This window comes from Plecotus auritus (genome assembly GCF_963455305.1).
Source record: "Plecotus auritus genome assembly, chromosome: 5".
In the NCBI taxonomy this organism is placed as follows: Eukaryota; Metazoa; Chordata; class Mammalia; order Chiroptera; family Vespertilionidae; genus Plecotus; species Plecotus auritus.
In genome coordinates, this window is record NC_137776.1 from 168,785,937 (window position 1) to 168,809,782 (window position 23,846).

Sequence of the window (23,846 nt, forward strand, 5' to 3'; positions counted from 1 at the left end):
ATTTTAAAAAATATATTTTATTGATTTTTTATACAGAGGAAGGGAGAGGGATAGAGAGCCAGAAACATCGATGAGAAACATCAATCAGCTGCCTCCTGCATACCTCCCACTGGGGATGTGCCCGCAACCAAGGTATATGCCCCCGACTGGAATCGAACCTGGGACCTTTCAGTCCACAGGCCAATGCTCTATCCACTGAGCCAAACCGGTTAGGGTTGTTATGTATGTAATTTTAATAAATAATCCCACTCCCTGTGCAGAAATGAATCAACTCAGTGCCAAGAAAAACCCCTCAAACCGGAATGGCCTCATCTTGCTCTTGGAAAGAGGAAGCAGGCTTTTCTGCTCCTCTTCTGTGCAAGAGTTGAACAAACCTCCCCCTGAAGTCCAAAATGTTATTTTTGGCCTTGGAATGCGAAGCTTTTGATGGGCTGATTCAAATCATCTAGAAAGGGCAACTGTAGAACTACTATGCGGGCAGCCTTCTTAGGGTATTTATTCTTAAAATCAACTCTTGAGAGTGTTCCATGATTGTGTACAAAGGCTCTAAGGTCCAAACAACTTCTGCTCTTCCATCTCATGAGCTAGACTCAGAGGAGGCATTGGAATTGCCTGGAGCAAGAGCAGCAACGGTGGCCCAGGAGGTCGAAACTCAATAACTCAAGGCTCGTCAGTGATCCGGGCCGTCCCGCCTGCCTTTTCCACCATGCCGACCGACAGTCCATGCTTGGTGCCCCTCTCCATACTTGAAAGATTTTATTTCAGAACAAAAGCAAGCAGCCTGTTTGTTCCCTTGGAAGACAAACCAGTAAATGCCCAGAAGTTTCTGTTGAGGTTCCTTGAAGGAGTCCAACGTGCCCACTGGCCTTGCTGATGGCAGCCCTCTTGGCAATGATTGGCAGATTATGTATAATAAAGGAATTCCTTTGTTTTGCCAAGTTTTTGTTGTTGTTGTTGTTGTTAATCCTCACCTGATATTTTTTCACTGATTTTTTTTTAAATATATTTTATTGATATTTCACAGAGAGGAAGGGAGAGGGATAGTTAGAAACATCGATCAGCTGCCTCCTGCACACCCCCCACTGGGGACGTGCCCGCAACCAAGGTACATGCCCTTGACCGGAATCGAACCTGGGACCTTTCAGTCTGCAGGCCGACGCTCTATCCACTGAGCCAAACCGGTTTCGGCTTTCCACTGATTTTTAGAGAGAGTGGAAGGGAGGAGGAAAGACAGAGAGAGAGAAACATGGATGTGTCTGAGAGAGAAACATCGATTGGCTGCCTCCTGCATGGCCCGACAAGGACCTGGGATCGAGCCAGCAACGAGGTACGTGCCCTTGCCCGGAATCAAACCCAGGACCCTTCAGCCCTCGGGCCGATACTCTATCCACTGAGCCAAACCGACTGGAGCCATTGCTTTGCAAAATTCTGAGAGTGTCCTAGAATGCCAAAGCCTGTGATATGGGCATTAAATGTGTGCATTAACCCATTTAACACAGCAGTTCTGTTTTCTGAGAAGCCAGCTCTACCTGTTCTCTGGAGACCACTATCTTTCTCTAATTCTATCTTTCAGGATCATCCAGCCATCGGTGGGCACTGACAGCAACTTGGGATCCTAAGGGTTTGGTAACAGCAGCACCTCCCCAACAACTGTCAGGCATTATGCATTCACTGGGCTGACATACCAACGAGGCAACCCCACCCACGATAATCCAAGGCTTTACCATGGCTGGTCCACCTTCCCCAGCAGCATCCTGAAAGCCTTTGATCATGAGCGGGGTTATCTTTTCTCGTTGCTCCTCCATCATATTCCGGCGGATGCTGAGTCACGGCAACATGTCACGTTCAGTAATGCCCATGGCTTAGAGATCACTCAGCAAATTGGCACAAACTACGCACCCCATCATGTAGGGATCTACCACCAAGGGGGAGGAGAAGTCTGTGTTTGCATAGTGACAGGCCTCTGTGCCTCCTGTGTCATCCCAATCCCAGCCCTGGCCATTGGGATAGTCCAAGGGAGGCCGCAGGTCAGTCTCTCCAAGAGTCTGGGGGACCTTGCAGCTTCAGCGCTTCTTGTCCCAGAAGTTCGGACCTAGAGACCAGCCACGGAGCCTTCGGCCGCCACCATGGCCTCCCCAAGGGTGCTTCGGCCATCAAGCCTGTCTGGCATGGAGGTCCTCTTTATTTTCTACTCCAGCTAATACCGAGTAACTGTCAGATTCTTGCCACAGAAATTGTCCCCCAGCACGACTCGCACCGCGGGATTCAGGGCACACCATGCGGTCCTGGCCTTCCTGGGCGCCGAGAATTTAACACAGAGTCTTCGTTTGAGCCTTACAGCCCCTACGACATAGATTCTGTTATTTTCCTTTCACTGACCAGAAAACTGAGGCTCAGGTACCATAGCCAGCATCTGCTGGCTCAGGATTTGAACCGAGCTCACTCACACTCCAGGCTCAAGGTCGGCTAGTACTGTTTCTGGGAAGATTTCTCCGAAGAGCCCCCTGCCTCACAGGACGACTGGCAAAGGGTTACTGAATACATCTATTTTAAAATTAAATACTGTTACAAGTTCCTCGTTCCCTAGAAACACTCCCCCGCCCCGCCCAACTGGAAGGATGAAATGGACAGACACTACACAAAAATGAAAATACCAATAAAAAATAGTTTACTATCCTAGCAATCAAAGAAATGCAAATTAAAATTACCACTGTGTACTGCTTTTTGCTAGTCAGACTTTTTTTTAAATGGCTACATTCAAAGCCTGGGGAATAATTTCTTTAACTTACTTTTAATGTGTTGTTATTATGTCCATAGGGTTGACCTTTCCAGTTTTCAACTCAACGCGAGTTAAGCTTCACCTGATTTATTACAAGGAGCAATAAACATTTTACAGTCAGGGGCCAAACGCAGGAGGCGGCCCGCGGCGCCGCTTGGCCGGGGACCTGCGGCTCGGCGATGGGTGTGGGCCAGAGAGTGCGCCCCAGGCCGCGCAGAGTGGGGTGCGCCGTGGGGACCACAACTCCCAGGCGCCCGCGCGCCATTCTCGCTACAACCACGTGACCGCCAGGCCCAAGTTGCAATCGCGGCAGCTGCTGGAAGGACTCGGAACCCGGAGTCCGGAGCGGGCAGGTCCGTGCCCAGCGCACACCCAGCGCGCTCACCATGGAGGTGAGTCTGGGCGCCGCCGAGAGAAGCGGACGCGGGGTAGGCGGCTGGGGCCGGGCCCCTCGAGCAGCAGTGCCCGGCACCCCGAGGTGCCCGCTGCCCTGGCCAAGGGCTGTTGAAGGGGGTGTGTTGGAAGCACTGTCAACAGCGAGAACACGGTTGGGGAGACGCCAGAGGTAGGGCTGGAGGTGGCTTTGGGGTTTTATTTGTCCCTCCTGCTGGGTGTCAGTCCGACTGAACGAGGGATTATTGAGCGCCAGCTGTGGAGCAGCTGAGGGTGGGGGTGAAGACAGGCGAGTCCGGGGATCCCCTGCCCAGGGCGCAGTGCGTTGGGGTGACTCCGGGAAGGCTCGCAGGAGGAGGGGAGCCCGGTGCATTACATGTGTCTGGGCGCACACTTTGGGGCAGGTTCCTGTCTTGGCAAGTTCGTGGTCTGATTCGTGTGTGTGTGTGTGTGTGTGTGTGTGTGTGTGTGTGTGTGTGTTTTGGGGTTGTGAGGGGGGCGGGGAGCAACAACCAGACCCAGCTCCTTTCCAACCTCCCTACACTTGCAGAAATAGCGTTTCAGACAAACTTTTTCTGGGTAGAGTTCACCTGGGCTGGAGAGGTGACAGCTTGCAAGACCCTTTGGTCCTTGAAAAAAACCATCTAGTTTTCTTCCTCCGTGAAAAATGTCGTAGATTTTAAGATCCAGGAAGGCAACACAGATCATTTAGTCAAACGCCCTCCCCCACCTCCTGCGGGTTCACTAAAAGGGGAAATAGATGGGAAGGGCTTGTGAAAACTTCCCCGGCCAGCCCCAAGCAGGACAGGGACTTTAACATCCCCCTTAAACTCTTTGGTTTACAAATGAGGGAGCTTTTCTCAAAGTTGTAGCTAACTCCAAGCGAGAAAACACAGACCAAAACAAGTCCCCTGATTGCTCTCTTCACCACAGCCTCTCCCTACCCAGGGTGGGGCGCTGAATACAACACAGATAAAAGTTAAACCCAGCTGCAGGAGGTTGAGATTCATCCTAAATGTGCAACAAGATTAGAGCCCTGCCCCTTGCAGTCTGACCACAGTGTTCTGTAGGGCCCACCGTCTGCTGATTTAGAACTTTTTCTGCAGTGAAAAGGCCAAGGTGGGTGAGGCTTTGTCCCTCCTGAGCTCCTCACCCCAGGTGAGGTAGTACCAGACCCTTGGGTGGGCACTTCCAGGTTGGAACATACTGGACTGTTTGTCTTCCCCTGACTGCTCCTGCTCTTCCTACTTCAGAAGATATCCTAGCCACCTGCCTCCCTAGCTGGGTTCGGTGTCTCCAGGGGGTTTTGTCCCCAGCACTCCCCAGAAGGCCTCCCCTATGCCTCCCTCTCGCTGACTGCATACACCATTGCCTGTTCACGTCCCTCTGCCCTAATAGACCAATAGCTTCATGAGGTCCAAGGACTTGTCTCACGCATCCCTATATCTCCAGTATCTACATGCCTAGCACTACAAAAGTGAATGTTTGTTGGTTGAATTAATTTCACTGTTTTGTGGGGGTTCAGGTCTAGCCATCTGGGGCACCTGAGAGAGCTGGCCCAGGCCCAAGAATGATAGAAGGAACCCAGTTGGGGAACTTCACTGATTAGCCACTGGGAACATTCCAGTCATGCCAACTCCTTGATCAAGTGAACTCAGAGAATGAGGGCCACCTCCTCCCTCACCCCTCCCCATCCCTGCAGGAACTGTGCCTGGGGCGTCTGCTAAATTGAATGAGTGCAACTCCAGCATAAATGGAGTTTCACAGGATTATTTGTACCTGTGCATGTTTGCATATCTTTGGTGAACATTTTGCCATGTCAACAAATATGCTTTCTGAAATCTTAACAAGGGATATCTCTGCAGAGGGCTCAAAATGATTTTTACTTTCTTTTGGGTACTGTTTCAGCTTTTTACATTGAACAAGTACCACTTTCAAATTAGGGGGATAAAAAGCTAGTTTTAAGTTCTTCAACCTGATTTTTAAAAACCTGCCTAGGTTTCCATTTCCTTCTGATGAGGTCCTGAATAAGTCTCTTCCCATCCTGGGACTCACTTTCCCCATCTGGAAATGAGATGTGGGTAGTGAGGAGCCAGAGGTGGGCCAGATCAGTGTTTTTCAGCAAAGCTCAGACCCCTCTCTCCTCTACACCCTGTGTTTTATATAGTGGAGTTATAAGGAAGATTTTTAAAAATAAATTTTTAAAATATGTTTTTATTGATTTTTAGAGAGGGATAGATAGAAACATGGATGAGAAAAATATCATTCATCAGCTGCCTCCTGCACGCCCTTTACTGGGGATTGAGCCCACAACCTGGGTATGTGCTTTAACTGGGAATGGAACTGAGCCACACCATAAAGATTTTATTTGCCAGTGTTCCCTGAGGGGGAAAAACAACATTGAAAACCACGGGACTATAAAAAAAAAACACTCTAAAAAAATAAATAAAATAGATTTAAAAGTTCTCATCACAAGAAAAAATAACTATGATGATGAAGTTAACTCTTATATTGTGGTGATTATATTGCAATACATTCATACATTGAATCATATGTATACCTGAAAATAATAATATATGTCAATTATATCTCAATTTTAAAAAAACCTCTCTGTGGATACTTCTAGCTCTGACATTTGAGGGTTCTAATATTTGGCCATTGTCTTAGAAGGGAAAGGCCCAACTCGGCCAGGATCTCCTTAGCGGGATGAACACTGAATGTGTTTGCAGAGCTACTGCTTCTGGCTGTGGTCTTACCTGGTGACTAGAAGGGAACTTCCCTTCTCTGAGAGGATGAACCTAATTGATCCATCTGGCTTTCATCTTGCCAATTAAGCCTGTTGTGGCCACTTGGAATCACCGTCCAGTTCCCAGCCCATAGCACAGGCAGCATGGTTACTGGAATGCACCCGGCTTGGCATCCAACTAGATCGGGCTGGAATCCCAGCTCGGCCAACTTAATGAGTCTAATTGTCTCTGTCACACAGAAACTGCTGTGAAATGAGATAATGTTTGAAAAGCCCTAGATGCCACCTGGAACAGAGGGAGGACCAGGTGCTCTTTGAGAAGAGCATTCAGACAGGCACTACTGCATGTTCATTGCTGCTACCTTCATTGTTTCTGTAAGACTGTGAGCTCATGGAGGGCAGACCCATTAACCATTGTCCATAATGCTGACCATAGAATTGGGCTCAGCAAATGTTTAGTGAACTAGTGAAGAGATGTGGAGTACAGATTGAAGACAGCTGCCCATTGGCCCCTCCACGATACACACCACTGGAGCAGAATGGCGTGGCCCTCGGAATAAGAAGCAGCAGTTGTTCCTCAGACTAGCGCTTCCCATTGGATTTGGAGGACACTGAAGGGACATCTCAGCCTGATCCAAGAGCACGGTGGCCTGGCTGGCCCAGTGAGGATGAGCACCCCACACCTCACTTCTACCTGGAGCAGGGCCAACTCAATGATGGCTGTGCTGCTGACCCACGGCAGGACCTTGGGCAAGTCTTTGCTCTGTCTGGCCACAGTTGGCCCTGATGACCAATGGCCCTTCTAGCACTTAAGTGCAGTGACACTATTTTTCTCGGTCTTTAGAAGAGAATGCTGGAGAGTATTAGGGACCACAATTTCCATTGCCCTAAGCCCCCTGTGATGCAGACTCCCTTCTCTTTCAGATGCATTTCTTCTTCTCAGATAAGGTGGTGCTTCTGTTTGATTTCTGGAATGTCCACAGTCCTGCAGGTAAGAATTGGGAAGCCTTCCAGCGTCAGGCAGTGGAGAACCTGGGTTCTCTTTACTGGTATAAACATTGAGTGGGAACTTTGCATTTATGATTCTATTTGCAACCACTGCCTTTCAGATTGCAAAGGGCTCCATTTTCTCATTGATCCTCACAAAGGTCCAGAGAGGCCAGGGATGCAGTTTTCCTCTCTATTACAGGGAAGGAACTGAAGGTAGATTAAAGTTGTGAGCACACAAAACACAGAATTTATTCTTTTTATTATTTATTATTGTATTACTAGAGGCCCGGTGCACAAATTTCATGCAAAGGGCTCGACTCTTGCAGCCCCTTGACTCCTCGGCCGGCCCTCTCAGCCCCGGCTTTGTCTGGAAGGTCGTCTGGAAGGTCGTTCGGCTGCTCAGTCTAATTAGCATATTAGCTCTTTATTATATAGGATTTTCCATATGAACAATTGGAAGCCGACTTTTGCTCCACCCTGTATTTTGTATCCCTAGAAGGCTATTCAGGGTATTGCTCACAGGCTGCTCTGGGGAGAGGAATTGGAGTTTGGGAGCCTGGGGTGGGAAGAAGACTTACTTTTCACTGCAAACCCTTTTGCACTGTTTGAATTTATTACCATGTGTGTAATTACTTGTAATTTTATATTTTAAAAACTTGCCTCTTTTGGAGATGATTTCCTCCTGGGAGCCCAATAAAGTCCTATGGCTGGACCATTTAGTATCCCTTCACTTGTACAATAGAAGTAGCAATTAGCAATTAATTTTACACAGCAGCTCTAATAAGCACTTAACGTTTTGGTAAAATAATTTATTGGGGTTTTCCCATTATTAGGAAAGTAATACACACAGTAGAAACTTTGGAAAATTACTTGAGAATAAAAACCTCTATCTGAATTTGCTGAGATAATTATGCTCCTTTGTTGTAAATCTTTCCTTCCAGACTTCTCTGTGTACTGCACTTAAACAGGACCTCGCTATACTGCTCTTCCCTTAACGGGAAGTCCTGACAGATTGTGCCTCCTGCTGGGGCAGCAGTTGGGGCGGTGGTGTATGGCTTCTTCACTCTCAGCCCTGGCTTTTCCAGGCCGATACTCTTCCTGATCTCATAGCCACAGTCCCATGGGCCAGCCCTACCAAGAAAGGACTAGAAGGGGACACAGTGCAGAAGCTCTGAGCCCAAAGTGGGTGGGGAAGATGCTACAAGACAGGGAGATGGAATGGATTCAGAGGGAACGGGTGGAGGTGCTTTCTGCCACCTGACAGGTCCCTGGGAAGCTGCGGGAAGGGGAGCAGAGCTTGCCTGGCCAGGTCTCTGTAACGCTGCATCCTTTGACAGGCATGGCCCTTTCTGTGTTGGTGGTCCTGCTCCTGGCTGTGCTGTATGAAAGCATCAAGTTTGGCAAAGCCAAGCTACTCCACCAGAGCCTGGTGAGCATGCCCACCTCCACCAGCCAGCAGCACGAGGAGACAGACCAGGGTTCTTCTTCAAGCTCAGAGTTACCCCCAGTCAGCAGACCCCGCCTCAGGTAACAGGCCCGGGTGTGGGAAATGGGCAGAATACCCACATTCACCTGGTAGGGTGGGCCCAGAGGACATTAACCCCAAGGCGCAGAAAGGAAATGGAGGCCTCAGGAAGGACCAGGACTTGTCAGAGTGCTTATTAGTAAGTAGTGAGGTGAACTAGAGCCCAGATCTCCAGCTGCCCAGGCCAGAACTCGCTGTATGAACAGCCACTTGGGAGGCTCAGAACTCTGTTGCAGGCCTCAGTCTAGCAACAGGGGTGTCCACCCAGCCCTCCCCTAAATCTCATTAGGCTCCCTCAGGTCACTAAGGCTTACAAACCCAGGATGGGATCTGTAGCTGTTCCCACAAATGGTAAGAACTGCTGTCAGCAATGTATCCACATTGGTGGGGGAGCAAGCAGCCTCTCTGTCCTGTCCTTTCTTCCCTTCCCATCCTGATAGGGCAACCATTTGGATCCCAATTCTTACCATTGTAATACTGCTCCCTTTTTCAGAGGGGGAAAAAGCCATATTGATGAAAATGACCTTGTATTATCTCTATCAGACATGACAGATTACATTATCTCATTTTCCCTTTTTGCCTAGGATTCCAGAAAGCTCAGAACTAAGTAGAGAAGTGATTGTCCCAGGCTCCTTGTACAAGTCCCTCTCTAGCAGTGGTTTCTGATATGTCTCTTTAAAAAGAAATCTCTCCTGGGTTACGCATACAAATTACAAATAAGCTGGTTCTGTAATCTCTCCCTACTTCCTGATACCAACCCCTGGCTTTCAGCTCGTTACCAACATTAACTTGCCTCTCCTTTTTATCTAGGTGGTTTTTGTGTCACTTTGGCCAGTCTCTAATCCACATTGCTCAGGTGGTCATTGGCTACTTCATAATGCTGGCTGTAATGTCCTACAACACCTGGATTTTCCTTGGCGTGGTCCTGGGCTCGGCTGTGGGCTACTACATAGCCTACCCGTTTCTCAGCACAGGTTAGCTGGTGAGGGCTGAGCAGGCACTGAGGGCTGGAGAAAGCTGAGGCTCCCTCTTCGACATTGTATGCCAGGCTTAAGCCTCCTTTTGCTTTTGATGGATGTTCCTCGCCGCTCCTAGAAACTTTCAGCTGAAGCCAACACTCGCTCCCTGGAGTTCAGATGCCATTGCAGCCACCTCTCCTCAGATAGCCCAGGCCTGGTCTTGTGCCTTAGAAGGCTGCTGTGACCAGCGGGGGAATGGAGACAACAGAACCCAGGGGCTTATCTGTGATTCAAAACTTAAGACTTTCCAAAGATCTTCAAGACAGGGAGATGGGTTCTGGGTGAAGGACGTGGAACCCGGGTATCCTTTGCTCTCCTGATTTGTGCCTTACCCAGAGGAGCATCTTCCACTGGACTTCCTGACCCCCTCTGTCTTTGGGGGACAGAGACTAAGCTGGCTCCTTTTCTCACCCTTCTGCCTTTGGAACCTATGAAGATGGTCTCTTCTATGGGTCATGCTGATAGACTAAGATTTTTCACTTTTTCCCACTGAACTCTTGGTTAGCAATTTTGCACATTAATACAAAGCAAAATTTTTAATGAAATGGTTTCATTTTATTCATGATGGATGGCGGCATCTGCTGGGACCCGTTTCCCTTTCTTAGGCGGACAGTGGCAGTAGATGAAAGTAGAGAAGCAGGACTGTGACCAAGGCTCCTGTGGACAGAGGGAGCGCCTCCCACCAGGCTGCACTGCTAGCAGGAGGAAGGCAGTCCTATGGCTTTAGGTGCCTGGGGGCTCTTCATGACCTTGATGCCCCCTTTGATCCGATCCTTCTTTTATGCAGAACAGATAACTGCACTGAACAATACTTAAGGTTTTTTTTTATTATGTACTGCTCACCCATAACAAGCACGATTCATTCACTTAAAATACTGCGTAAGTCATGGGGGAGGGTGCAACAAGCAGTCAAACCAAAGCATCACACTTGTAGAGTGAGGTGGGACTCCCCAGACACTGGAACCTCATCACTTTACAGAGAAGGAAGTAAGACCCAGGGAGAGAAGCGCTGCTGTGTACTGTAACGTCTACGCTCAGGTGCCTCGTGGGCTAGATGAAAGCTGGTCTTAAGCTTTGGGAATTAAAAAGGAAATAATTTTAATAAATATATATTTTTAAGTAGTGTGCGACTCTTCTTGTTTCTCCTTATTCAAACAGCACCCGTAACCCTTACAACAACTGCAGGAGCAGAGTGAGCAAGTGGAGCAGGTAGGGCTAAGGACTGTGTGTCCATCGGCTATGAAGGCAACTCTGAGCTCAGGGAAGCCCAGCCCGGAAACACTGGGCCCGCAGGCAGGCACTCCACAGTACCAGCCTGGTCACAGTCATTCTTCTTCTTTTCAGTCTTCACCCGAGGATACGTTTATTGATTTGAGAGAGAGAGGAAGGGAGAGAGAGACTTCGATCAGTTGACTCCAATATGTGCCCCAACCAGGGATCAAACCTGCAACCTAGGTATGTGCCCTGACCAGGAACCAAACCTGCAACCTTTTGGTATACGGGATGATGCTCCAACCAACTGAGCCACCTGGCCAGGGCAACAGTCATGCTTTTTTGTTCATGTAACAGAGATCGGGTGCCATGAGAAAAATAGTAACTGTACCATGGACTATAAATACCTGTGTTGGCACAATTATTAGCACCTTCTTTCCCTGAGGGCAGAAGCAAAAAATGTATCAAAACCAAGATTTAATCTACAATAAGAAGTAACTCTAACACAGTACAGTATGTGATGCCTTCAGTACACTCCCCACACTTGCAGGGAATTGGAAAGCTGCTGAACGTCACAGCAGGTGTAAGATTTCCAAAGTCCAGTGTAGTCTTGCTGATAGAGCCTCACACATCCATTTATATGTCCTGACCAGCTGGGCTCCCTTCTCAGTTTGTAGCCTGTCAGTTGGATATAGCTTTACAGTAAGTGGCAGAGCCAGACGGCCTGGCTGCCTCTCTCAATGGGGATAACAGTGTCTTCTGCAAGGGCTGCTAGAGTCTGTACAAAGTGCTCAACAACAGTGCCTATTTGTTAACCAGGTCTGGTCAATGGTAGATCTCACTGCCTCCCAGCCCCGCGTGTGAGAGCAGGTTCAAAGCTGTCGTCACAAAGGATGACATCAGGCCAGGTAAAGAATTCAGGTTCCTGTCTTATCAACATTTAAAATCAGGCATTTTTAGTAAAATTATTCTACTTTTTGAAGACTGGTTGCATGGTCTTGGAAAGATCTTTGAAGCAGTAAAATTATTTTCTCACTCCTGTTTTCTTCATTGGTCTGGGCCCGGAGTTCAGAGGAAATGGAAGCTGCTCTCAAAGTGAAGTCTCTCAGGGGCCTTGAGGGATGGAATATAGGACCTCCCACCTTCTCTGCATGACTTCCTAGATGGGACCAAACACGCAGGAGCGAGTGGATGACAGGACTGGTGCTCAGATAATCACCAGGCCCTGAGCCTTAATGCAGCTGGGATGAGCAGGGACAGCAGAGGGTGACTTTGTTCTGAAAGCCTCAAGTCCCAGGGTTAGGTACCAAAGGGAATATGTCTCCATGGGTTTATGCACATTAACTAACCAAGATCTGTTACAACTCCTACCCTCAGAGTCCCAGAGAGGAGCACAGACAGCCCTTAGAACCAAATTCAGTTTCTCCCCAAGAGCTTGAGTCAAGTTTGGTTATATATATTTATTTTTGTTTGGTTAATTTCAAAGATTTAAGGCAGAGAAAGGTAATGTGCCAGGAGTGCAGGCAAGGCTGTTAACTGGGGTTTCGAAGGTGTAACCCACCCTTGGTTCTACCAGGGAGACTGCACCCCAGGTGCCAGGTCCTATTGCTGGGGCACAGTTGAGTGTTGGGAGGCAGATGGAGGCCTCCCCACAGCAGTCTGAGTTAGTGAAGAGAATAAAAGGCTTGGACGAGGACAGGACTCTTGCAGGTAACTGACTAGATGGGAGCCTACCAGCCCTCCCTTCAAATGGGACTCTGAAGCAGGACCAGGTCGGCTGTTGACAACCCCAGCATTCTGAAGACGGGCTCACACTCCTCTTCGACCAGCCAGGTGGGGGGCTCAGAAGTTAGCTAACTCAGATTACCTGAGTCACTGTCCTCAGAATGCTCACCTTCACCTCACCCTGTGGCTCACCGAGACCCAGGGCTGGCTGTGCAAAATCATGCTTAGGGAAGGTTCAGTAGATAAACCTTTGTATCAGTTTCCTGGGTCTTCATCCCAGCCAGTCAATGTCATCGTCATCATCATCATCTCCAAAAAGGGGTGTTGGGGGCGGGCGTCCCTTCATGCTCTGACAAAACAGGAAAAAGGAGTCAGTCCTCACTTGTTCCTGCACCAGCGGGGCTTCCTGCCTGTGTGAGGTGAAGTGAGTCAACATCCGTTGGAATAAAAGTTGGAAAGAAGGGAGTTGGTTAGTGTTTTACTAAAAGGACCAATCCTAAGGCCAGCAAACCTAGGCTTCCAGATAAAGCGGAGACAAGCAGGCAGAGAAGGGAGAAAAATCTATCAACAGAAACGAGAAGACCAACTTTGTTTGGCTAATTTTGTCATTTATTTGTGAAACACATGTATTGATTTGACAGATTTCCGCTCATGCAGTAACAACATATTTCGTGTGGAGAAAGAAGGGTTGAAGGGGAGAGATGGAAGTAGGAGAAGAAACAGAGCAGAGTGGCCTGAAGGGAGGAGAGGCTGCAGGAGGATGAAGGGAGGTTGGCAAGAATGCAATCACACTTGAAAAAACGATGTTGTGGCCTCAGGTGGCCTGTCTGGATCTGAACATGGCCCCATCATTCAAGAGAGTTGAATTTAGAGTATGGCCATATTACTAAGTAGGGAATCCCAAGTGATGAGGAAAGCTTAGAACACAGGGCCACAGCCTACCACTCCCTGGCCCCCCTTTCACTCTCTCTGACCAGGTAGGGGAGTAAGGGGAATTCAAGTGCCACAGAGGAAACTTCCCCCACTCTTCATGACTTGAGCTCCTGGCCTTTTCCTTCTGCATTGGCAAGAAACAGGTTGTATGGGGGTGGCAGGGATTGATACTGGAGATAGTCACAAACTGAGTATTCTCTACCAAGGTACTTTCTGCTCCAGTGAGCTACTCTGACCCAGAATCTGTCTTCACAGGGCCAGCCAAAGGGTCAGAGGTCCATCCCCACCACCGACTAACGGACCTTGTCCCTCTCTCTAGGCATCAATCAAGTGATCTCCAAACTCTGACAGTACAGGGTTTTAAAATGTGGCTCACTGCTTCGGTTTTGTTCTGGCTAAAATTCTGGCTCTATATTTACCAGATATATCACCCTGAGCCAACTATATAACCTGGGACATATCACTTAATCTTCCAGAGCCTCGGTCCTCTTTTCTATAAACGGGATAAAAGTGCAGACCTCACTGGATTATGAGAAGATTAAATGAGAATGTCTGTGAAGTAGTTTTCAGAATACCCCAGGAAATCAAAGTTAACTTGCTACTAATAGAAGTATTAGTATTAATACCAATAATATACTGCTTATAATATAGTTGGGATAATAAAATATTCCAACTATATTCAGGGCAGGCACTTGGAATATTCAACTGGCATTTTGGTTCCTTTTGTTTTAAAGGACAGAATTTGTATTCAGAATTCTCAAATGAAAGTTTAATTCTTGGAAAGAGAGTTAATGGGAGGAACTGGGAACATTTCCCAAAGGAATGCAGGCAGGAGGAAAGGGTTGTGGTACACGGGAGCTGGACCTCAGCTCTGTCACTGCCATTATCCCAAGGTTCTGGCAAAAGGGAAAACCCATTCTGGCTGATACACGAGGGCAGAGAACTTGCCCCCATTCACCTCATTTTCTGTTCTAAAGCTGACCTGTGCTCCACACCCACGTTTCACTCTAGTAAATTCCCATGGCAGCAGTCAAAATGTCCCAGGAACAGGCACAGTTGCCTTAGCAGCACAGTGGGGACAGCAGATGCAGGGACCGGGGCTCTGACCAGGCTCCATTAGCAACTCGCCCTCCTGGCCTCTACTCTACTCGGGAGCTTTGTAACTAGAGGCTATGCCTCAGCACTTAACCCATTTTCTGCCCAGGAATCTTGTGAGGACACAACAAGGCAGCAGGCTGGAAATCGGGCTGAGGAAGCAGAAAATGCTCAGAAATTGGTGGTCATAGGAGGAGCTTGAGGGTTTAATCCTAGCTCTGCCATTAAGTCATTCTGTGGCTTTAGGTAAATAAATCATCTGTCTGAGCCTCAGTCTCTTTGTCTATGAACAAGAATGCCAGACATGACAATCTTCAAAGTCCTCCCCAGTTCTTAAATATAAGTAATATCCTAGCAGACTTGAGAAAATCAGAGGCATTAGCATTCTAATGTAGGGCTAATCAGCCCAACCTTCCTCACTTACAGTGAAAACCATTCCTGCATGGAGAGAGACTGTGGTCCTTGTTCAAGAATAAAGTGGTACCTGACCATCCCCATTATGCTGACAGAGCTGCCCCCTCCCAGCCCCCAGCCCGCTCCCACAGGGCCCTGCACACAAAACCCAGGGAGTGGGCCACCAACAGACTCCATTTCTCTTCTCAGAGCCAGTGCGGAAGAGCCCCCGGGTAGTGGTGTGAGGACGTGGCAGTGTGTGGGATCTCCTTACCACCTCATCTTCATCCTCCTCCTCAGACTGTGCTTTGGACTTTGGAACTTTCAGAGTTGCCCCTTTAAAGAGTTCATCCTCTTCATCCCCAGAGAGACTGAAAGAAAAATCAAGAAAATCAAGTCACAGAAAATGTTGCTGCTCTAGACCACAGTGCCCACAGGCTCTGGGGTAGGAATCCAACAGCTGTGGTAACCACCCAGGCATTCCTCCCACACTGGCCTCCTAGCACTCTTGACTCCCTCCATCACCTACAGGCTGAGAGATCTTTTAAAGCTAATAAGTCAGACCAAGTCACTCTTCTGCTTAAATCCCTTTAACAACTTTTCACTGTACTTAAAGTCCAAACTTCTAACAGTAACACAAAATCTCCTATGACCTGGCCCGTACCTAGTTTTCCAACATCAGCTTACCAGCCCTCTCCTACTACTGGGCCTTCTTTTAGTTCCTGAGTCACATCCCCTCCGACCGCAGAGCCTTTGCCTGTGTTGTTCTTGCCTTCTGCAATCTCTTCCTCACACTCTTGGCATGGAAGTCCCCTTCCCATCCTTCAGGTCTGTTTCAATGTTACCTTCTCAAAATCCATCCCTAACCAGCCCATCTAAAGTAGAATAACTCCCCCTTTATTTTCTATTATACACCCAGTTTCTTTTTTTTAGTACTTATCACACTTTCCTAACAGTCCCCACTAGACTGTAAGCTACTTATCTTAAGAACCAAATCTGCTTTGCCTACCTCACTATCACAGGGCTTACAGAGCCTTTTACAGTAGACATCACTGAATACATATATGAATGCATGAATGAATGAAAAAGTGAATCATCCATCAGTGAGTCTCTGAGGGATGAACTGCCAGCTCTGGAAAAACCAGAGACAACCTTGCAGCCACCTTGTCCCTGAAACGCTGCTCAAGGGGACATACCTGGAATGCTGAGAAGAGTGTTTGGGTCCAAGCGCTGCCCCTGCAGCTACAGAGCCTGCTTCTGTGCTTGACAGCTCCTTGGAGGGACCAACAGAACTAGTGGCATTTTCCTCTTTCTTAAACTCTGGAGGCTGAGGCTCTCCTCCTGGACTTTCAGGCTCCAAGGACAGTGGGTCCCCCTTCTTAGGGTCTAAAGTCAGGGACAGTCTCGTGGAGCTTTCTTGCTCCCCAACACAGGCATTTTCCAATGGGCTGGCAGCAAGTGTCTCCTGACACTCAGCGTCCACAGTTACAGGGCCCGGAGGCTCAGGGGGAACTGAAGTTGGGGGCCCCAGAGCTCTTTGAGGGGGGATGCAAGCCAGTTCGGGTGGGAGCGAATCATCTTTTATCTCTGTAAGCACCTCTGCTTCTGTGGACTTCCCTTCCCTTCTCTGTGCATCCTCTGGAGTAGGGAGGGCCTGAGGCGGCAGTGGGTCAGCTTCCTTGACTACCTGCTGCGTCTGCACCACGGGGGACTCCTGCCTCTCCCTACTCAGGGGTGCTTGAGATGGCTCAGAACTGGCTGAGACCGACTGCTCCTGGGAAGGGTTCCGAGGTTGCTCTTCTTCTTCTTGTTCTTCTTCCTCGTCTTCATTGCTGCTCTCTCCCTTCTCTGGCTCGTGTTGGTTTAGCAGCTGAAGAGTCACCATCTGTTCAAAAGCCAAGGAGGAGATTATCACTGAGAGGAATGAGCAGGTACTCCTAGTTCTTCAGACCTTGTAGACACAACTGGTCATCTAGTTCAAATGGCTTTACTTCTTCCTCTCACAGGAGGCAGCCCCTATCTGTCCAGACTAAAGTCATTCCAGGCATCCGAATTGTTGGTGAACCATCTTGAATCATTGTTTATTCACGACCCCTTAGAAGGTACTTAAGCAACAAGATCCCCATGTCAATGCAACTAACTAAAGCTGGCTGTACCTTGATGGTATTCATGATGGTCCCCAGGATGGTCCTGCCATTGTATGATTCTTCCAGCTCAAACTCTCCCCGCAGGGACTGGAACACCTGGTTCATGATCTTCTTGACCTGAGTGAAGATGTGAGGAAAGAAAACAGTACCAAAATGTGTGCTGCACAAATCAAGGGATGAGGAATGTATATAAATTCCAGAGGGTTTGGAAGGCTAAAATGAAGCTTTCATAAAACTCTACAGCAGGACACAGCTGGTCATGAACTCAGAGACTGAGGCAGTCACTATGCAGAGGGAAATGCCAAACAATGAGTAGCACTTGACAAAAGAGTTATCAAGGATGGGGAAGCTATGCCCAAGACAGCTCACAGACCATCTATTATTGCCTCCCTCCCACTGTGACCCCCACTAGAGCTCCGTGGGCTCCAGGATTAGTGGCTAGTGGGTGCTGGGCATACTCCCCACTCCTCTCCTGTGATTTAGGGGCACTTCCTGTATTTGTCAAAAATTCAGGATAGGGCCCTTAGGGTTTACCACAAAAGTGACAGGTTCCAAAGGGTTAACTTGTACTTAAGTCGGATACTAGTAAAAGGTGCATCACTCAAGCTAAAAAAAAAGTTATCAACACAACAAATGGGCCACATTCTTTCTTGGTATGACATAGTTTGCTTCTTTAAATTACCAGCTCACCTTCTCTGATGAGTCAGTAGCAACTTCAACCCCAGACATCTGGGACTTATTTTTCTCTATTTCCTTGATGTGCTGTTCATTTTGCTCCGTCAGGGCTGTGACTTGGGCCTGGAGGGCTAAACACTGCAAAAGGAACAGACTGTGCTTGTGGGCTTGGAAACCTGGACTACCAGATGGGAAAGTCAGGAAACCCCAGTAGGAGGACCATTCTAAGTATCAAGTGTCAACCTCAGGTAGGTCTGCTGGTGTCCACACCCTCCACCCCCACTCCATGCCTGCTGACTCAAGCATCTACTTCCTCATCACTTAATCTCATCTCAAAACTTCACCTCCTCTTTCCCAACAAGGTCACTTGCCTTGTTCCTAATCAGGTCAAGAATATAATGAAAAAGGGAGCTTATAAGTTTAGTCGCATAGACATGTGAACATTGGACATTAGAAGCAACCTATTCACCTACAAGATTGCCTTCATCATCTTTGAGTCAAAGATTTTCAACTGGATACTTTAAAGAAATTGACCTCTAGACATGGGGACTTGCATACTGTGACCCTCAGCCATCTATCTCTCTCTCTCATTTTTATGCCAAGGTGATTCTACCACACCCATGCTCCATCCTATCTCAGCCTTTTTCCACAATGTTATGTTGCCTCTTCACTTTGCAAAAGCTACTTGGCCTTCTTGGCTCTTCTCCCCTGGGCACTTCCTCTCTGGGCCTCAGAGAACTTAATGCCCACCTTTGTTACTCTATTGTCCCCCTTTCTTTTCTTTGAGATTCGAGAGGGCAGAGTTCTTTGTAAGCCCTTTCCCTACCACAGTGTCTGGAACACAACTGGTACTCAATAAATACTCGCTTAATAAAAGGATCAAATAATAATGGAAAACATGCTTAGAATACTAGTGCTGCTTTTTCTTTTAGTAGGTCACTCATCTGCCATCCCAAATAAATGTGAAATATTACTGTGGAGAGTTGAACAAGTGTGATTTTGTTTTTAAGCTATTAGCATCTCTAGGATCAAAAGAAACAACAAGACTCAGACAACCTGCTTGTCTCAAATAACTGGGCTGCCTAAGCTGTTTGGCCCAGGGGAAAACGCCTACCTTTTCCTGCAGCTGGAGCAGCTTCTGCTGACTGGCATCCCTCTGTGCACACACCTCCTGATATTGCTGCATGTGTTCATCCTTGGCGGAGGCCAACAGGTGTTCACATTTTGCTTCCCACTGGGTCTGCAGCTCAGCCTGTACTAGAGACAGCTGCCAAGAAAATGAAGTCACTGTATCCTGGGGGTCCAGTTGCATCCAGAGAAGCCCATCTTTTGTAAGGCAAAAGAATAAGCTAATAACCCAGCTTCATCAGGAAACAACTGTTTTTGGAAGACCTTGGTTACTTTGAAAGTAAATGTACTTTTTTTTTTTTAATTGATTTCAAAGGGGTGGGGGGGAGAGAGAGAGGGAGAGAAAGGGAAACATCAATGATGAGCGAGAATCATCCATTGGCTGCCTCCTGCACGTCCCCTACAGGGCATGTGCCCTGACCAGAATTTGAACAGTGACCTCCTGGTTCATGGGTCGAAGCTCAACCACGCCAGCAGGGCAGTAAATGAACTTTTTAAAGGTAAGTAGGAAGATGTCATTAGTTGTCAGAACTCCAAAAGGTACTCCAACCAGATAAAGGTGTGATTGTTTAGATAGGTTCCTAGAAGGCAGGACTGGAATGTGCTAATCTTCTCAGGGTCCAGGCCCTAAACTTTGTAGGGTCAGAAGAAACTTAATTTTTTTTTTTTAAATATATTTTATTGATTTTTTACAGAGTCAGAAGAAACTTAATTTTGCCAAAATTCCCAGAGGTAACCAAACTGACGGTATCGGTTCACTCTAATTAAATGGGCAAACAAATAGGAATTTATGAACTTACAGGGAGAAAGGTCACTGTCAGATGGACTGGAGATCCAGCTGTGTCCTACCACTATCCCCAGTTCTCCTGGATGATTACCTAAATAAACCCCCTTGTTTTGAAGGGTAACAATGTGTCGGAAAGATGATATCTGGTGGTTGAGGACTTTAACCTTAAAATGTTTGAAATTTTTTAATAGACTTTTTTTTCATGTTTTACTTATATAGTTCAATTTCCACTAAGCTTTAAAAACAGAAAGATTACCTATTTGATTCCTGCCTCTTCTGTATATACAGGGGTGGGCAAAAGTTTATTCTTGTATTATTACTTATTAATTATTGTATTATTTATTTGTATTATTTGTCTTCTTATTGTTATTATTTCATATTCCTACTTATGATTTATCTTTTAGATCATGAGTGGTAATTTAACCTACTTTTGCCCACCCCTGTATCTGGATTGCGTTCTCCCATCTTTCTCCAAAATGAGAGCACTGACTATGAGAAATGTCATCAGAAAGGATAAAGAAGAAACTAGAAACTTTTCTGAGCCCTTCATGCCTTCCTTTTATTTCCAAAGTGCTGTTTCCTATTACCTGCTCTGAAGCTGCTTGGTCTGTGGACACACGGGCCTTTTTCAAGAGCTGTCGAAGTTTGTCCAATTCCTCCTGGTATGACTTGCGAATTTCATCCATCTCCTCCTCAGCCTGACAGCGCTCTTGAGCTGACTTCTTTTTCCTTTCTGAGAGGTTCTTAGGAACAAGAGAACCATAATCAGCTCTAGCTGTTTAATAGAGGATAAATGGAGAGGGTGGCAGTGGTGACTGTGTCATGAGTCCTTACTTCATTTCTGAAAACAATGCATTTTTTAGTTAATTTAACATTCTTGGTTACTTGGGGGTTAGGAAAGTTGTAACAAGGAGGAAAACAAAAGGTTTAACTATAATTCTATTAAGAGGTGAGGAATAACTCAATAGTGAAGTGGACACATTCATGCCCAGTTGGTAAGAAAAGAAATGGGTATACTCTTTAGGTGGTGATTTGGCAGTCCTGTGAAAAGATTTCAAAATATGCACACCCAGAAGTTCCACAAACTATAATTTATCTTAAGGAAATAATAAACCATGTTCATGAAGACTGTGTGTTACAAGGATCTATAACAATGAAAAACTGAAAATAGTCACAAAATCAGAATGAATTGGTTAAAAAAAAACACACCACACTGATAAAAATCATAGAAGAAACTAAAAAATGGAGCTTAAAGATTTATCCCCTAAAAGGCACTAGGCCAGTGGTCGGCAAACTCATTAGTCAACAGAGCGGCAAACTGCGGCTTGTGAGCCGCAGTTTGGCGACCACTGCACTAGGCCAAAAGGGTTTTCTTTACTAGGGAGTTTTACTGAAACCTCAGAAATAGTTTGTTCTTTTTATATTTAAACCATCCCAGAAAATAGAGAAGACAGAAATTTGCCCACTTTGTTCAACGGGGCTGAAATTATGCTGATAATAAAATTTTAACACAACAAAAGATACTATAAATAAAGTTTAAAAAAAAACTAGAAAAATATTTGTGGCATCTATAACTGGCAAAGGATTAACACCCTTAATAGTGTTTACAAATCAAACTAATATTATAATAGAAAAGAGGGCAAAGGAAAGAGGGCACAGAAGAAAACAAATAGGTATTAAATATATGAAAGCTTTACTACTAACAAAAATACATGTTAAAACAAGATAGCATGTGTCACCTATCAGACTATAAAGATTAGAAAAACTTGATATATGCAGATTTGAAGAAGGGATGAAGAAACGGTTTACGCACATAGTGCTGGAAATGTAAGCCAGCCCACTCTCTTTCTGACAACCTGGCAATATTTATTTTAAAACTTTAGATGTATAGCACTTCCTCTGATCCAGCAATTCTAATTCAAACCATCTATTTTATGGAATGCTCAAATAAATTTGCGAAAATAGTTATATAGTACAAGGATGTCCAAAGCAGCAATGCTTGAAACAGAAACATAAATATCCATCAATAGGTGAATAGTGAAGTAAATTATGGTACCACCTCGTAGCAGACTATGCAGCAGTTAAAAAGAATGAGAACGTTCACATTGTCATTAGTACAATGTCCACAATGTTGTGAAAAAGCATTAAATATGATCCCATTATTGTTAAAACATGATCATCAGTGTAGCTATGTGTATGTAGGTATAAGTGAGCGTGTGTGTGTTTTATACACACAGAAAACAAGCTAGAAGGACACATTGTTTATAGCTACCTCTAACATATGAGATTAGACAGGGGGAAAAGAAAAATTGCATTTTTTAAGATAAAATTTATTTTAATTTTATACTTTCCTGTCTTATTTGAATACTATTGTAATCTTTAAAAGGAAAGTAAAAATGTGTATTAAACAGCTAACCCTGGCCACTGGGGTTCAACAGAGACAGTTCAGTTGTAAAACTTACCTTTTCCAGAGACTCCTTCTCAGCTCGAAGGTCAGCCAGCTCTTCCTCCAGCGCTGTCACCTTGAGTTCCAGTTGCTTCCGACTTTGCTTTTCACTTTTGAATCTGGACTGTGCTTGCTCAGAGGTTTCTTGGAGCTCTGGGATGTAACAACAGAGAGACTTAGCTGCAGAACAAGAGCTACAGTATGCTCTACAGCAGTGGTTCTCAACCTTTCTAATGCCGCGACCCTTTAATACAGTTTCTCATGTTGTGGTGACCCCCAACCATAAAATTATTTTCGTTGCAACTTCATAACTGTAATTTTGCTACTGTTATGAATCGTAATGTAAATATCTGTGTTTTCCGATGGTCTTAGGCAACCCTGCTAGCGGTTCTCAACCTGTGGGTTGCGGCCCACAGGTTGAGAACTGCTGCTATAGAGCCTAAGACCATCGGAAAACACAGATATTTACATTACGATTCATTAACAGTAGCAAAATTACAGTTATGAAGTAGCAACGAAAGTATTTTTATGGTTGGGGGTCACCACAACATGAGGAACTGAATTAAAGGGTCGCGGCATTAGAAAGGTTGAGAACCACTACTCTACAGCATCCCGGAAGCTTCTTCAAAGCTGCATTCTGTGATCTCCCAATCCTACCACACAGTATCTTCCCTCAGTCCTTTCAGTTATCACCTCACTGACCAGCCATAGATTCATCAAACTATATAGTGACTTCCCCACTTACCCGTACAAAACGGAAAAGCTCCAAGCAGTTAGAGACCACCTTAAAAATATATCACTCCCACAATTCCACTGCAGTCACTGTCTTAGCACGTTAGACAGATCTGTCTGGTATTGGTCCAGCCCTTTCTCACTGGCTGGGTGAGATATTCTCAAGTTTCTTGGTAGCTGGAATATCCTACCAAAAGTTTGCTTTCAAAATATGCCTTCTCAAATAAAGCTATTTGAAATACCTCTTTAAAAATGTAATGCATCATTTATTTTGTTTAGAAAATTTTTGAGACCCTACAGAACTCTTGAGGTAATTGTCACAGGGCACCACAAAAGCAGAAAAGAAGGTATCTGTATGACATTTAAATCTAAGCCTATCTCTCATGCGCACCCAGGTTATGCTCTAAAAGAAAAGGGATTTGTCTTTAAGATGTCACTGTACCAACTGACATCACTGTTTTTTTTAGCTATCAGGCAGTGAAGTTTGCTTCTTCCCCACTCTGCTGCTGCTCCAGCTCCACCCACTGGTCCCATCTGTGTCTTCCACATTTGTTTCTATACACTGAGGTGGATGCATCAACATGCTGGTCTTCCCAAATCTTCTATCCAAGTCACCATGGCTTGAGCACCACCTTTGTGCCACCTTTGAGCACTGGATTAACACTAATTTGGAGGAAAGGCCTTTACAAATATGAGCGAGACACCATCCTTGCCCTCCAGGGGCTTGCATTCTAGAGGGGAAAACATACATATAAATAGGGCTCATCAAAGGCAACATGTGAGAATGGCTGTAATGATGCCTGAGGAAAAAAATTTTTAAAGAAGATCAAATATTGTAGGGGAAAAACAAGGAAATCTTCTGAAAGAGGCAAATTTTGGGGGGAAAAAATGGGAATATTGGTGAGGGTGAGCACACCAAGTCCAGAGAACAGCATGGATATAAAGCAAGATAAGAACTACAGATGTGCTGAAGAGTAGAGCCAGGATGAACTGAGCAGCATAAGGGAAATAAGCCAAGATGGAGGGGCCCCAAGTGCTGGCTAAAGAGCTGCAATCTGTTCTCCAGGAAACAGGCAACCAGTACAGAGAGCACCTCTTTCAAAAACTTCCTCTGTCAAGAG

At 46.1% G+C, this 23,846-nt stretch overlaps 2 protein-coding genes and 1 pseudogene across 11 annotated transcripts in view; 1 reads left to right on the forward strand and 2 right to left on the reverse strand.

The window, feature by feature from the left end:
* Positions 1 to 660: 660 nt before the first annotated feature.
* LOC308248364 (selenide, water dikinase 2-like) lies at positions 661 to 3,044 on the reverse strand (annotated as a pseudogene). The gene is made up of 3 exons: positions 2,905 to 3,044; positions 1,406 to 1,972; positions 661 to 924 (listed from the first exon to the last, which is right to left on the reverse strand). The product of its transcript is annotated as a selenide, water dikinase 2-like (transcript).
* SLC31A2 (solute carrier family 31 member 2) lies at positions 2,991 to 10,572 on the forward strand. Of its 2 annotated transcripts, none has more exons than XM_080669528.1 (4): positions 2,991 to 3,171; positions 6,843 to 6,909; positions 8,246 to 8,435; positions 9,244 to 10,572. In XM_080669528.1, exons 1-4 carry the CDS (start codon positions 3,166 to 3,168, stop codon positions 9,410 to 9,412), a joined length of 432 nt encoding a protein of 143 aa, XP_080525654.1. In that variant the 5' UTR covers positions 2,991 to 3,165; the 3' UTR covers positions 9,413 to 10,572. The 2 variants fall into 2 exon arrangements, with proteins under 2 accessions (XP_080525654.1, XP_080525655.1); XM_080669529.1 differs by having other exon boundaries at positions 3,102 to 3,344.
* The window catches only part of FKBP15 (FKBP prolyl isomerase family member 15), a 50,350-nt gene continuing 36,494 nt past the window's right edge, over positions 9,991 to 23,846 (reverse strand). For 2 of the 8 annotated variants that reach the window (XM_080669512.1, XM_080669510.1), the window contains exons 21-28: positions 22,010 to 22,146; positions 20,135 to 20,290; positions 18,747 to 18,899; positions 17,648 to 17,770; positions 16,967 to 17,074; positions 16,007 to 16,695; positions 15,085 to 15,181; positions 12,083 to 12,738 (exon numbers count right to left, since the gene is read on the reverse strand). In XM_080669512.1, coding sequence (XP_080525638.1) covers positions 12,661 to 12,738; positions 15,085 to 15,181; positions 16,007 to 16,695; positions 16,967 to 17,074; positions 17,648 to 17,770; positions 18,747 to 18,899; positions 20,135 to 20,290; positions 22,010 to 22,146 — 1,541 coding nt within the window. In that variant the 3' untranslated portion in view covers positions 12,083 to 12,660. Of the gene's footprint in view, positions 10,798 to 12,082; positions 12,739 to 14,880; positions 15,182 to 16,006; positions 16,696 to 16,966; positions 17,075 to 17,647; positions 17,771 to 18,746; positions 18,900 to 20,134; positions 20,291 to 22,009; positions 22,147 to 23,846 lie in introns of those variants that run through there. The other 6 variants (XM_080669514.1, XM_080669513.1, XM_080669509.1 and 3 more) reach the window with 4 other exon arrangements.

Bases quoted from the DNA above. Each gene is read 5' to 3' on its own strand.
- SLC31A2 (XM_080669528.1), top strand. The intron at 6,910-8,245 runs GTAAGAATTGGG...ATCCTTTGACAG, and splicing joins GAATGTCCACAGTCCTGCAG to GCATGGCCCTTTCTGTGTTG. The intron at 8,436-9,243 runs GTAACAGGCCCG...CTTTTTATCTAG, and splicing joins GTCAGCAGACCCCGCCTCAG to GTGGTTTTTGTGTCACTTTG.